Source organism: Astyanax mexicanus, chromosome 25 (genome assembly GCF_023375975.1).
Source record: "Astyanax mexicanus isolate ESR-SI-001 chromosome 25, AstMex3_surface, whole genome shotgun sequence".
In the NCBI taxonomy this organism is placed as follows: domain Eukaryota; kingdom Metazoa; phylum Chordata; class Actinopteri; order Characiformes; family Acestrorhamphidae; genus Astyanax; species Astyanax mexicanus.
In genome coordinates, this window is record NC_064432.1 from 6,029,917 (window position 1) to 6,044,483 (window position 14,567).

Below are 14,567 nucleotides of genomic sequence, written 5' to 3' on the forward strand. Positions count from 1 at the left end.
CTTGCTCTACCTTTATCCAGCATTTCAAAGCCCTTTGGCATGATGGTCCGGTGAAGGCGCGAGACCAGCAACAAACTGACGAAGGCGCTGCCAAACAGCCGAAAGATGCAGCTCCCCAGCCCCAAGATCACGTTGTAGAAGAAGAAGAAGTAATTGAAGTTGTGGAAAGCTTTCCTGGAGAGTGAATATTGAGAATTTAGAACTACAAATTGCTAGTAGTAGTCCTGTTCCAAGTTCAGCAAGGAATAAGAGGTGGACAGTAATAAATAATTGGTGGGTCATATTGAACAGTTGCAATAAAAACTGATCATAGGAGTCTCTTTGAGCTCAGGATAAGCCGAAATGAAAATTGCAGGCTGAAACCAAACTAAAAGACACATTTTTCCTGAAGGCCGAAAGCTGAATACTGAAGAACAAACAGAGCAAGAGCAAATTTCACAATTTTTTTTATATTCGTTTTATACATCTGCTCACAGACGCCTTGTGCTAAACGACCTCACCCTAGAAATGATAAAGGGAAAGAGTGCCATCTACCCACCCAGAGAAAGCAAGGACAATTGTGGACAAATGAAGATTTCATTTTCCAGCAGGACTTGGCACACTGCCAGACTGATTTTGGGGGTTTTCATTGGCTATAAGCCATAATCATCAACAATAAAATAAATAAATTCTTAAAATAGATCACTCTGTGTGTAATACATCTATATAATATATGAGTTTCACATTTGTAACTTATCAATGATATTCTAATTTTGTGAGATGTACCTGTAGAACTGTGCCTGTGGTCTTTCATTTCCTCACTATGTTCCTCACAGGGGAAACTGCAGCTGAAATCTCTGAGATTTTTATATCATTCCTCTAAACCATGATGTTGAACAAGCTTTCTTTTCGGGTAATTTGAGAGTTGTTTTGAGGCTTCCATGTTGCCACTTTTTAGAGAGAAAAACCTGCTTTAACCTTTTGAATCGTAAAATCATAATTGGATTTCCCTGTGTGAATGTAGGTCAAGGGTCAATGAGCTTATCAAACTAATTTTGTGTTCCAATAATTAGCGCTAAAGGTTTTCAAATCAATAAAACGACAAGGGCCCATTTTTATGCACCTGCTTAATTTTGATTAAATAATTATTTCAGACTTTCTGTAAATCCTATAAACTTCATTTCACTTTTCAGATATCACTGCGTTCTTCTGCTAAATATGATACATTTAACCGAACGTGCTGATTCGAACAACCAATGATCTATAAACACAAATTAAAAAAAAACTTTTTCGTAACACTGTAATATATTGTGATATCAATATTTTTTCCAAGCCCTAATCAGGAATTCGAAACTAATCACATTTAAAGACCATTTCAACCACCTATTACAAACGGTTTCACCCTAGTGACCACCAGCAACAGTAGGAGCCTAGAAAACCTCTGGAAGTGGAAACGTTTCCCACAGAAAACTAGACCTACCTTGGAACAAGCCGATTACTGAAGAAAAAGCTGAATAAAACGTCTAAATAGAATCGGTAAGCTACATGACTGTACTCACCCCATATAGTGTAGGCAATCTGCCAGCCAGGATACTTCAGGAAGGCGGCCTGAGAATTTTTAAGTTTTTAAGCATATTTTAATAACGAGAGAAATATGAAAACACTTTTTAATCGCATTTATTTATTTTTTATTTTATTTTGCACTCTTTTTTTCTCCCAATTTATCTGGCCAACAGTCCCACCCACCCACTAGTCAGCTGTATATTCCCTATTAAAGGTGTTGCCACAACACAAGCACATGCCTCCTCGGCACCTATAATGCCATTTATAACACCGAATGCTCACCACGCTAACGGCTGAGTGCGGTACGTGGTACGTCTCTGGCAAGAACTTCTTCTCCCCTGCCCACAACCTCTTCATGTGCTTCCTGTAAAGTGAATAAAATAATTCACGAATGAGTAAAATAAAAAAAAACACACATTTCACAGTGTGCTCTTCTCAAAGTGGTAGAGAAGTACAAAAGTAATGAATCCTTTTTTTTGCAGAGCCCATTTGCTCTGGATATCATTTGTTTATTTACTTTTCCTTTTGAGCTAATAAAAAAGTTAACACATTTTTCGGACAGCATATTGTGCAAGAATTATTTTTTTAATAAATATGTTTTTTAAAATGTCCTAAATAAATAAAACGTAAAGAAAATATATGACATTTATTTAAGTATGCTTACTGGCCCATTCACGTCAATGGTAAATACAATGGCCAATACCAAGATCAGCAAAAATGACAGATTAAAAATAAGTCCATCTTGTTCTTTATGTGGCAGGCCTAACAATAAGGCTCTCTAATGTAAAATCAATATCCCATGCAGTGCCCACACATACCTGTAACAAACCAACACATGCCCAACGTGAGCCACAGACACCAGTGTGGCTAAGGCTGCTGTGGTATGCCAGTTTTCTGGAATTTAAAGAAGAAACAGCTTTATGTTTATGTATCTAGAACAGCTCCACGTTTTTACAGCAGGGTTCTTTGGTTCCAGTCCCAGTGGGCCTGTGTCCAGTATATACCGTAGCACAGGGGTCAGCAATTAAGTTTGGCCAAGGGCCACATGTTTTCCAAGCCATTACCTGGCGGGCCACGAAACAAAAATGTAATGAGATGGAGTGCTGAAAGCAGAGCTACAATAGTAAAAGGGAACAGGGATCTCACTTATAGCGTAATCCAAGTCTTTAGTATTAGAAAGGAACTGTTGTAACATTAGATGCCACCTCTTCAAGAGTACTGCAGATATCACCTGCTCTCCCAAAATGAACTAGGAGGAGAACAAACACAAAACACAGACATACTTATTAACCTCATATAAATTCATAACATGAACTGCAACAAAAAAAGCCAACATTAATTAATAGTTTTTATTTTATTTGTGTGCTCATTTATTATTTAACTGCAATTTAACTGCAATAAACACAAAAATAATATATATATATATATTTATTAAATGGGCTGCTACTCAGCTGTATTTTCCTCAATACTAGTGATGCCACAACACAAGGAGGCGCAGCGACTCGGTTCCGATACATCAGCTCACAGACGCAGCCTTGTGCTGATCCACATCACCCTTTGAGTGATGAGGGGAAAGAGCCTCATCTACCCACCCAGAGAGAGCAAGGCCAATTGTGCTCTCTCGGGGCTCTGGCAGATGATGGCAAGCTGCATGACCAGGACTCGAACCAGCACTCTCCTGATCATAATGACTGCTCTTTAGACTATAGAATATTATTTCTCATCAAAAAACATAGTATGCACTTCAGGTCATATTATTAATTTAAATTTTTAAATCTTTAAATACTAGACCTGCACCATGAAATAATTAAACATTTTGACAGATATGTGCAATCCTTGATCGTATTTATTGAGCTAAAAATACAACGCAACATGCCAGGTGTCTCTGCTCGAAGTAGAGGTTCTTAATGGTGTCCTGCAATAATCCATAATGGCAAGCTTTTGAGAGCTCTTAAGCAGCAGTATATGACTGAGCATTAGAAAATACAAATAAAAATTTATCTTACAGACCCATGCACTTTATTTTATTGTGGTAGTGTGTGGTTGAGGATGCAGCCATAGTTTTTACCCCACCCTATTTACTTACCCCGTAGAGTCCGATGAGGGAGACAACAGCAGTTGCAATCATTCTGTTGGGGAACTTAAAATACGGATCCCAGTCATAGACCTTTCTCCTGAACCAGGTCTTCTCCAAAAGCCTGGAGTGGAATAATATTATCAAACTACACATTATAATTATATAGTTATACTAAGCACTTCCTCATATATGGTTTCTTCTGAAATAGGGCTCTTGTACCACTTAAAAAAATGTATTGCTTTTTAAGACCTCATAAAAAAAAAAACAAATGTCACAATATCTTTGGTAAAAAAAATAATTTATTATATTGGAAATCAAAAAGAAGCTTGCTGCTAACGTTAACTAGCTCTCCACTAACCTTAGGTCTCTATGAGAACATATCTAGCTTGCAGCTAATGTTAGTATGTTAGCTAGCTCTCCACTAACCTTAGTTCTCTCCATGGGAACGTAGCTAGCTTGCAGCTAACGTTAGTATGTTATCTAGCTCAACGCTAATCTTAGTTCTCTCCATGGGAACGTAGCTAGCTCTCCGCTAACCTTAGTTCTCTCCATTGGAACATAGCTAGCTTGCAGCTAACGTTAGTATGTTAGCTAGCTCTCCACTAACCTTAGTTCTCTCCATGGGAACGTAGCTAGCTTGCAGCTAACGTTAGTATGTTAGCTAGCTCTCCGCTAACCTTAGTTCTCTCCATTGGAACGTAGCTAGCTTGCAGCTAACGTTAGTATGTTAGCTAGCTCTCCGCTAACCTTAGTTCTCTCCATTGGAATGTAGCTAGCTTGCAGCTAACGTTAGTATGTTAGCTAGCTCACCGCTAACGTCAGTAGACCGGCAACATAAAATGGCTAGAAATTGGAATTACACTTGTTGTCAAACAAATAGTTGCAACAATAGTTGCAGTCAAAAGGAAGTGTGGGATTGCAGTGTGGTTCGGACGGAGCATAAAAGTTACCAGGAACTACAATACGGTAGTATATTAGCTGGCTCTCCGCTAAACTTAGTTCTCTCCAGGGGAATGTAGCTAGCTTGCAGCACTTTTTTATGTTAGCTAGCTCGCCGCTAATGTCACCACTAATGTTAATATGTTAGCTAGCTCAAAGCTAATCTTACTATGTTAGCTAGAATGTCTCTAATGTTAGCTAGTTCTCCGCTAACCTTAGTTTTTAGTTTATTTTTTATTCGGTAATGTTAGCTGACTCGACGCTAGAGTTAGTATGTTAGCTAGCTTGCCGCTAATGTTAGCCTGCTCGCTGCTAACCTTAGTTCTCTCATAATGTAGCTAACTTGCCAGTAACGTTAATATGTTAGCTAGCTCGCTGCTAATGTTACTATGTTAGCTAGCAAGCTACTAATGTTAGCTAGATCTCCGCTAACCTTAGTTCTCTCCCCGGTAATGTAAGTTGACTCATAGCTAAAGTTAGTATGTAAGCTAGCTCGCCGCAAATGTTAGCTACCTGTATGCTAACCTTAATTCTCTCTCCGGTAATGTTAGCAGACTCAATGCTAAATTTAGTATGTTAGCTAGCTAGTATGTTACTTTATTAGTTATCTCTCCGCTAATGTTAGCTAGCTCTATGCTAACCTTAGTTCTCTCCTCAGTAACGTAGCTAACTCTCCAGTAACGTTAATATGTCAGCTAGCTCGCTGCTAATGTTACTATTTTAGCTAGCAAGCCACTAATGTTAGCAAGATCTCCGCTAACCTTAATTCTCTCCCCGGAAATGTTAGCTGAGTCAATGCTAAAGTTAGTATGTTAGTTAGCTCGCCATTAATGTTAGTTTGTTAGTTAGCTCTCTGCTAATGTTAGCTAGCTCTATGCTAACCTTAATTCTCTCCCCGGTAATGTAAGTTGACTCATCGCTAAAGTTAGTTTGATAGCTAGCTCGCCGCTAATGTTGGCTAGCTCTCCGCTAACCTTAGTTCTCCACCCCGGTAATGTGACTGTATGAGAGTGTGTACCGTTCAGGAGGTCGTCTCAGCAGTGTTTGTACATATCTGTACTGATGGGTCTCATCAACATTGTTATCTTTCCTCCTGTACTGACAAACAGTTGTAAAAAAAAAAGTTACATATCTTTTTTTTTTTTTTTAAGCTGTACGTGTGCATAATTTACCATATTTCATATCTCCTTATGGGGTGAAATTGGACAATAGTGAGCTAAACACAATCACACAAGCTTAATTAGAGTGTTCTTTTTTTTTGTTCTGGTCGAGAGCACAAGTCTGACCTGCTGGTCGTTCTTCTGCAGACGGTTCCTCACACCCTTCACCAACATGAAGCCAAAACGACCCAGGAGAAACACCAAACACAGAAGGTGTGGCCACTGCAGTAACTGCACACAGAAGGACGGTCAATCAGTCAGCCACAATATACTAGATACTAGTGTATCTCAAAAAATTAGAATATCATTGAAAAGTTACTTTATTTCAGTAATTCAGTTCAAAAGTAAAACTCATATATTATATCGATGTATTACACACAGAGTGATCTTATTAAAGCATTTATTTCTTTTTTTTATGGCTTACAGCCAATGAAAACCCAAAAATCAGTGTCTCAGAAAATTCCTGCTGGAAAATGTAATCCGCTTTTATCTCCATAAAAGTTGTCATCACCAGAGGGAGGTGCTGAAGTGTTGTAAGATTTTGTGGGAAAACAAGACTTTAGACTTAATAAAACACAGTGTCTGGAGCCTCGAAAAAAGAGGATCGACAATCCCACCCTCTAAGCTACGCAGGTAGCAAGGTAGCAAGAGTTTATTATACTCTGTTTTTTATATACTCTGATATTATATATATATATATATATATATATATATATATATATATATATATATATATATATAATAGTAAAATAAATAAAGAAAATCGTAAAAAGTAAAAAAAAAAAAGAAAATCGAATCAAATCGTGACCCTAAAATCGGAAATAAAATTGAATCGAGCATTTAGAGAATCGCGACACCCCTAGTGTTTTCCGTTGCCAATATGTGGGCACAGATTGGGCAGGGGACACGGATCGGGTAGTGACACTCACCCATTCAAAACAGAACACTTCCTCCAGTGTTTCTCCGCATATCGGCAAACAGTGGAACTTCCACACAGCCAAAATTAACCTGAGCAAACACAAAAACACACATTTCCTTAAACAGCACATACTGATGCTCCAAGTTTAACTACCATATTTTTTTACACTACGAGGCACACACTTAAAATCCTTTAATTTTCCCCAAAAATCGATAGTGCGCCTTTTAAGGTATCTAAGAATTGGCAGTTAGCTGCCAATGCTACAACGGAAAACGGCTTAGCGGAAATCTGAAAATCTAAGCTTAATGTAAATAAACAGAAGCACTTTACTCACCCAAACAAACAGTTTTTAGGAGAGAAATCTGTGTAGGTTTAAATCTAGCACTCGTTTGACATGAAAATATTTTTTTTAAATTACAGTTTTGTTTACTTAGCTTAGCTTTACAAGTCCTGCCACCCAGCGGCAAGACCAGCTGAATTAGAAGAAAGATATGGCGACACGCCTGTTCCTTACTAGATTCGCATAAAATGCGCCTTATAATTTAGAACGTGTGAAAATAGACCAGAAAAATAGACTTTTGTCAATTGTGCACTTTATAATCCGGTGCGCTTTAAAGTGTGGAAAAATAAAAGAATAAAATAAAGTAACTATACAGGAAAAGCAAATATTCAAATATTGAAATATTGAAATATTCAATTTATCAGACTGGAAATAAGGCTATGACCACTTAATGTGCCAGCGTGTCTATAATTTCAAATATTTGACATGTCAGCATATATGGAATTCCATTGAATTGAATGTGTTTCAGATACATGTTGAAGTATTTAACATATATGCCACCTTGAAAAAAATGACCATTTTCAAACAAATTTTGTATTTAAAAACCAAATCCCAGTCTGAGCCCAATCCTGAACATGTCTGTGTGTATCAAGTGTGTGTGTCTGTGTGTGTGTGTGTGTGTGTGTCTGTGTCTGTGTGTACCAGGTGAGTGTGTACAGCAGGCCCAAAGCTCCTCCCAGTTCTCTGTGTCTTGTTGACAAGCAAGCAAAAAAGGGCAGGAAGGCCACACCCACCTCAAACGCAGCCACCAGGTACACAAGACCTGAGGAAAGAACAATATTGCAGAAGATAAATTAAATGTACATGGATTGGTAGGTAAATATATAAATGGTCATTTTAAAATACACTCCTTTAGTCTAACTTCAACCATTTGAAATGCAGGATAATACACAATAATAAATAAACACACTGTCACTGTAATTAGTATGTAATGGTGTATTTTGATTTGTATTGTGTGCTTTATAAAAACCTACTTATGAGCCATTTCGGCAGCGTAAACGGAACAATGTAGCCTGCAAACAGAGTGAACATGTGTGGAGCCGCCGCTCCGATGGCAAAGGCGTACGACCATCGGTTCCTCAGCGTTCCGGTAAAGTCCAGAGGCCTGCCAAGCACAGCAAAGAGAAAACAGCTTTTTAACACATAGAACAAATAGGGCAAGGAACCATGCTTAATATTGTGAGGACTGTGGCTCATATGGGTCTGTCAATTTTCAACTCATTATTATATTGTTTAAGTTATTATTATGATTTATACAGAATTCAATTGATTCTTCAGCATATGTTTTTCGCTAAAATGTAAATAAATACGTTTGTTAATAAGGGTAAATTATATTTGTTCGTTAAAATCCTTGTTTTTTCCTCACAAAAGTCCTCAAAAAAAGTTTCAAATTACATTCTGGAGGAATTCCATACTGATTTAAACAAGGTTGACTGTCTTTTTCTTTTTCTCTTATCTACCAGCAACTGTTAATATTGGGGTACCTCAGGGCACTATCATGGGCCCTATTCAGTTGTCATTGTATAACCCTCTCCTTTAGGAATCATAAATGCCCTATTTTAGTGATCTAAAGGTGAGCAGTCAACCGTGCATCACAATTTAAGGTAAAAAAGAAGTATGTTCATTTAGTAGAGAAAACTAAAAAATATATATAGTGGCATTGACTACTGCTTAAAGTGCATTTTAGTGTAGTTTTCTTTTTCAGTGTCATTAAGGTGTACACAAAATGTGCTTTAATACGCTAAGTAATACATTAACAATATATTTTAAGTGTATTAAAAATGACGTTTCAAAAAACACATGCTTAAATCTACTTACGTTTGGAGAATAACTCAAAAGCACAACCTAATGCTTTTATGTTGTATTAAAATAAAGCTTAAAATAAACACTAGAAATATACTTAAAGTTGCCAGTATTTTTTTTTTGTAATTTTATTAATATATTTAATCTGTATATAAGTATGTAAACATTTTAATGCTAAAGTATGTACTTTTCCATGATAAAAAAAAATATTGCCTTGCGTCACACGAAAAGTGCAAAAGGCATGTACTAATTCTCTTAATTAATTTTAGGTGTGTTTTGGGCGCAACGTGAAATAAACCAATCAGTGTGTCAGTTGTCATTCCCTTTAAGAGCCAGGTGCGCTCTGACTTTGGTGCATTAGTATCTTAATGGCGCAGCGCTTCTGCACTTCTCTTTACATTGTAAAGGTGTACAAAAAGTTTATTTTGGGGAACAGGAATCTTACTTTATTAATATTCTGTTTATTGTTAATATGTAAAAGCTGGGACTGTGGACTGCGGTGTGTCCATGTGTGTGTGTGTGTAAAGAGCGGGGCTGTGTATTTTGAGGCAATTTTCAACCTGCATAACATCTATCAGTAGCTACGTTTCTGTAGAGTTTTGTTGGTTGCCAGTCAGAACAGCCGTGCTTCCTCTTTCCCATGTAAAGTTGGTTCCACATGTTCTAGCATGAGTTCTTATTAGAGTTACGCAATCTTTCACTCACACCACGATGCCGAAACGTCCGCGGAGATACGGGAAACGTTCCTCAAAGGAGTAAACCCTTCCTCTGCGCTCCAAGAACGACAACAGCAGTACGATAAACAACTGCAGAAGAGCAAAATACAGACATTATTCAGTACAGCTATAAAGTACAGCTTTCACACATGGTGGAGGTAGTTTTATACTGTTTATAATCTGTTTATATTATTACTCACAGAAGGTAAGACAAACGAGTGCAGAACGAGTTCACGATTAAAATTACACTGACTCTCCTCTCCTGGGACGTTCCTGGATGAAAAAGAGAACAGTTTCAATGACAATAATCTTAAATTATATATGGGTAAAATTCTATAATTGTATTATGTAGTCATTTCACCATTAAACATTTTTGGATGAATATATATTGTCTCAGGAATTAAATAAATGTAACTAATATAATGATAATATAATTGCATCATAATGCATTTATGCATTTCTTTTTTTTTTTAAAGAAAAGGACTTTTTTTAATTATTACTATAATATACTATATAGACATGTGCGTTAAAATTTTCTAAATACATAAAACATGAATTAAACAAAATGGGCAATAATGAATTCTACAGAAAAATATACATTTTGTACCTTTAACTAAGTTTTTGCTCTAGTTTGACCCTATCTGGCCACTTTTCTCTCACTCCTTCACTTCACACTCATTAGAAACATTATTCACACTCAGTCTGAACAACGTCTACAACATGGCCTGACAGGAAGAGCTTTCACAGATCCAACCATTAGAAAAAAAACACGAATGAGTCATTCTTCTCCTTCATCTTCATTCCCAACAATGCTGGAATTTGTCCAAAGGAAATACTGATTAAATTCGTGCTTCCAGACGTTGCTGCTGCTGTTGGTTTAAGCTGTTAGCAGTCAGCGCTAGCACTGTGCTAACTGTGTTCTGCCTTCCTTGTTTTTTCACTGGAGCTATGAGGCTAATGTGGCTAGAAAGTCACTGTAAAACTATTATCATCAAAACTGTCTAAACATACAGACAAATGGAGCATTTTTTTAAGCTATTCTGACAGATGAGAAAACAAAGTCATTGATCATCTAAAGTAATTTCTAAAGCTTTGAGACTAGAGAAACCACTGTGAGAGCTTCTAGTCACAAATGAAAAAAAAAACATGATACAGTGGTTAACGTTCCCAGGAGTGGCTGGTTGACTTTTTATTCCAAAAGGCTATGGACAACTCATCCATGAGGTCAAAAAACAACCCAGACCTCAAGCTCAGGTGAACTAAGGTGTCAGAAACAGGCCAAAGAGTCTAAAAGCGTAGAGGGTGCGCAGTTGTAGGGCAGAAAAACAGGCCAAAGAGTCTAAAAGCGGAGAGGCTGCCCAGTTGTAGCGCAGAAAACGGGCCAAAGAGTCTAAAAGCGGAGAGAGTGCTCAGTTGTAGCACAGAAAAACGTGCCAAAGAGTCTAAAAGCGGAGAGAGTGTTCAGTTGTAGCACAGAAAAATGGGCCAAAGAGTCTAAAAGCGGAGAGAGTGCTCAGTTGTAGGTCAGAAAAACAGGCCAAAGAGTCTAAAAGGAGAGAGAGTGTTCAGTTGTAGCGCAGAAAAACAGGCCAAAGAGTCTAAAAGCAGAGAGAGTGTTATGTTGTAGCGCAGTAAAACAGGCCAAACAGTCTAAAAGCGGAGAGAGTGCGCAGTTGTAGGGCAGAAAAACGGGCCAAAGAGTCTAAAAGTTGCCGTAATTAAGGAGTTTAATATTAAGAGACATCATGAAACATCAATTTGAAAAATCTTATCCTCAAACTACTCAATTAAAGCCGTTACTCACGTTGGGCTTTCAGTGGAATACAAGCCACGAAAAGTATCTTCATAGGCCTGAGGAAAGAAAAAGCTTTATGTTAGATAGACTGATAGATAGACTACAGCACTTATCTCAACAACACTACACATATATGTCCAAATATTTATGGACACCCCTTGTAATGAATGAATTCAGCTAATTTATAGAGATGTGTAAATGCACACAAACACACAATTTGTCTAGACCCTGTAGAGGAAAAATACTGCACATAGAATGCAACCCTCTGGAGCAGATTGAACCTTGAAACATGATCTTTTGGCTCCGTGCCTAATGCACTGAGCTGTGGAGCAGTGGAACTGTGGTCTCGGGAATGATGGATGGTGCTCATTTTTTTTTTTTGAGGAAAAACTTTTTTTTACTTTTGCATCTAAAAATAGGTTAAATTATACCATCAGGTTCTAGTTACAATTTTCCATTTTTCATTAATAAAATTAATTTTCTTTTTTCATTATTTTTATTTTTAGCTAAAACAAATACTACTACATACTAAGGCATAGGTCAGACGTTTCTGTGTCAATTTCATTTTGTGTCTAAAATATTTACCCAGAAATATAAGCAGATTGATCAAGAAGCAAATATCCTTGTCACTATAATAAAATAACACATCAAAGGTATTTATCAACAATAAAGAATTAGTTTTTTGGCCAAAGTCCTTTGTTGCATCGTTACAGAAATGATTCAAAATTATTAGAATAAAGAAAATATGTTCAACACACTTGTTACACAGTTACACTTGTTCTCCACAGGCACGTTATGTCTTCAGATAATACTGTTACAGATATAACAGGATAATGAAGGATTTTGTATGTCACATTTATTGTCTTGTTATTTAATACATATTCTTTAGAAAGAGCTCAAACCTTGTTCCAATTAATGGTAAATTTTAAAGCCCACTGAGATATAGTTCCAGGTATAGATCTAGGGATGTACAAGTCTCTAATAAAATTATTGTTAAATCGTTTATCATTTATGCTAATTCCTTTAATTGAGGCTGTAGTAAGAACATCGAAAAGTTGCAGGAATCTTAACAGCAGTGTGTCTTAGAAGGATCAATAGTAGGGGTGTGTCATATCGTATCGCATGTGATAATATCGCCAAAAAAATTTCATATCGTGGACAATATTATACCCTGAAATATCGTGCCATATCACCCACCGCTAATTACCTAATTATCACACCAGGGTACTACTTTTTTGCCGTTTTTAGCAAAAGAAAAATTCACACTGTTTTAATTACCCATTATATATTTACTAGAGACAGATTATGTCTGTCCGGTATCATTTATTTTACTTTAATCCTGGATATATGGAGATTTTACCTTCATTTTACCTTCAATATTTTATTTATATTTTACTGTGTTGTAAAGTCCACCACATCAAGGCTTGACCTTATTTTTAATTATATCATTTCTAATATGATGAGGTTTGATCTTCCAATAAAACTGAATAAAGTTCATCGAGGTGGCTACAGGAGGTCTGCCTCAGGACCTGATTGGTTGTAAGTACTGACGCTGACAGATACAGTTTATTATATAAATGTAATAGTGCATGTGTATCTGTGAATGTGGTTTTGTGTGTGTTACTCTATGTGTTTTGGGGATTTCTGTGCTCTTAAGCTTCTTTCAATGCGTTTTTCTATGCGTTTGACAAATAATGTAATTTTGATAAAAATTTGATAAAATATATAATAATAAATAAAAACTGTTGTTGTGTCATTTATGATATCTAAAAAAAAACAATCAGTAAATCAGTTCTTTTTAAACAGGCACAGTGCGCATGCGCACAGTTTAAGGCAGGTTAAAACCTCGAAAAACGCAGAATTCTAACGCAAAAATCTGTTCGACCTTTCGAGACGTTCGCAAATGTTCTCTAGGAACGTTTTACGTGTGATTTTTTTGCATAATAAAACTTTTCCTTTCCGAATTCTCCAGTCCACCTTAAATTGTGCCCCAGGTACATTAGAAGTAAGGGGAGTTGCAGAGAGGCGCCTGTACACTATTTAAGGCGGACCGGAGAATTCCAAACAGCTCATAAACCGCTAAATATCCACATAGACAGTTTTCTCATGATAACCAAGGAGCCAGAACTTACAGTCAGGCCTCTGTCCGTCTCCCTCGGCGGCATGTTTTTGATGTTGGTGAAAGAAAGACCCGATAAATGTGAAACCTAGTCCTCCCTCCTGCTCCCCGCACGTGGGCGTGTTCAGAGAGGTGGGCACTGTGGGCACTGATCCCCCCCAGGGACTGGTAAAGACTCAGTGTCACTACTGTTATTCCCACATATATATAATCATATATAATATATATATATAATATAACATATCCACTTCAATAAACTACTCAATAATAAAGAGCGTTTTGTTATTTATAGAAATTAAATAAACCCCAAAAATGAGAATTGCTGCGTTTCTTACAAACTGCCACTAGATGCCGCTGTTTGACCGCATTTTATTGGTGGATATTGCATTTGAGTTTTTTTTTTTTTCGAATATAAACACACACACACACACACACCAAACCACATCCTGCCTCACAGCTCATAAACTGATCTTTCTAAAGAAACGAAACTGTAATTGATGTTTCGATTTTGTAGAAATAAAAAATAATAATTAAACTGTTGCTTTTATGCTTTATTTTTCAATGTAATATGTAATATAATATGCACAATAGAATCTATTAGTCCAATTCTATTCCTATTTCTAAAGCAGTGGCATAGATTTCAGTGATCCATTTTTTTACTGTTAAAAGGTTATGGTCATATAGGTGACTATAAACTGTATTTTTATAGTTTTAAAGTTCGTTATTATTTTTTTAATTTGCCATTGCTATGCGTTACTTGCTATTTACATGTTTTTTAAAAACATTTAAGCAGATTGTTTAATGTTTCCAATAAAAACTTAAGGAAGTATCATTAAAAACATGAAATCATACAAAAAAGAATGTTGGTCAGCTCATGCACAGTTCAATCAATTACTTAATAATAAAGAGCGTTTTATTAGTTATAGAAATTTAATAAACCCCAAAAATAAGAATTGCTGCGTTTCTTACAAACTGCCACGAGATGCCGCTGTTTGACCGCATTTTATTGGTGGATATGGCATCTGAGCTTTTTTTTTAGGAATATAAACACACACACACACACACACACACACCAAACCACACCCTGCCTCACAGCTCATAACCTGATTCTTTCTAAAGAAACAGAATTGTAATTGATGTTTCGATTTTGTAGAAAT

At 36.6% G+C, this 14,567-nt stretch overlaps 1 protein-coding gene across 1 annotated transcript; it reads right to left on the bottom strand.

The window, feature by feature from the left end:
* Positions 1–628: 628 nt before the first annotated feature.
* LOC111195261 (stimulated by retinoic acid gene 6 protein-like) lies at positions 629–13,456 on the bottom strand. The gene is made up of 12 exons (XM_049472673.1): positions 13,424–13,456; positions 9,486–9,586; positions 7,952–8,082; positions 7,620–7,740; positions 6,648–6,726; positions 5,845–5,949; positions 5,577–5,656; positions 3,629–3,740; positions 2,689–2,791; positions 2,361–2,436; positions 1,825–1,906; positions 629–1,587 (listed from the first exon to the last, which is right to left on the bottom strand). Exons 1-12 carry the CDS (start codon positions 13,454–13,456, stop codon positions 1,456–1,458), a joined length of 1,155 nt encoding a protein of 384 aa, XP_049328630.1. The 3' UTR covers positions 629–1,455.
* Positions 13,457–14,567: the final 1,111 nt, after the last annotated feature.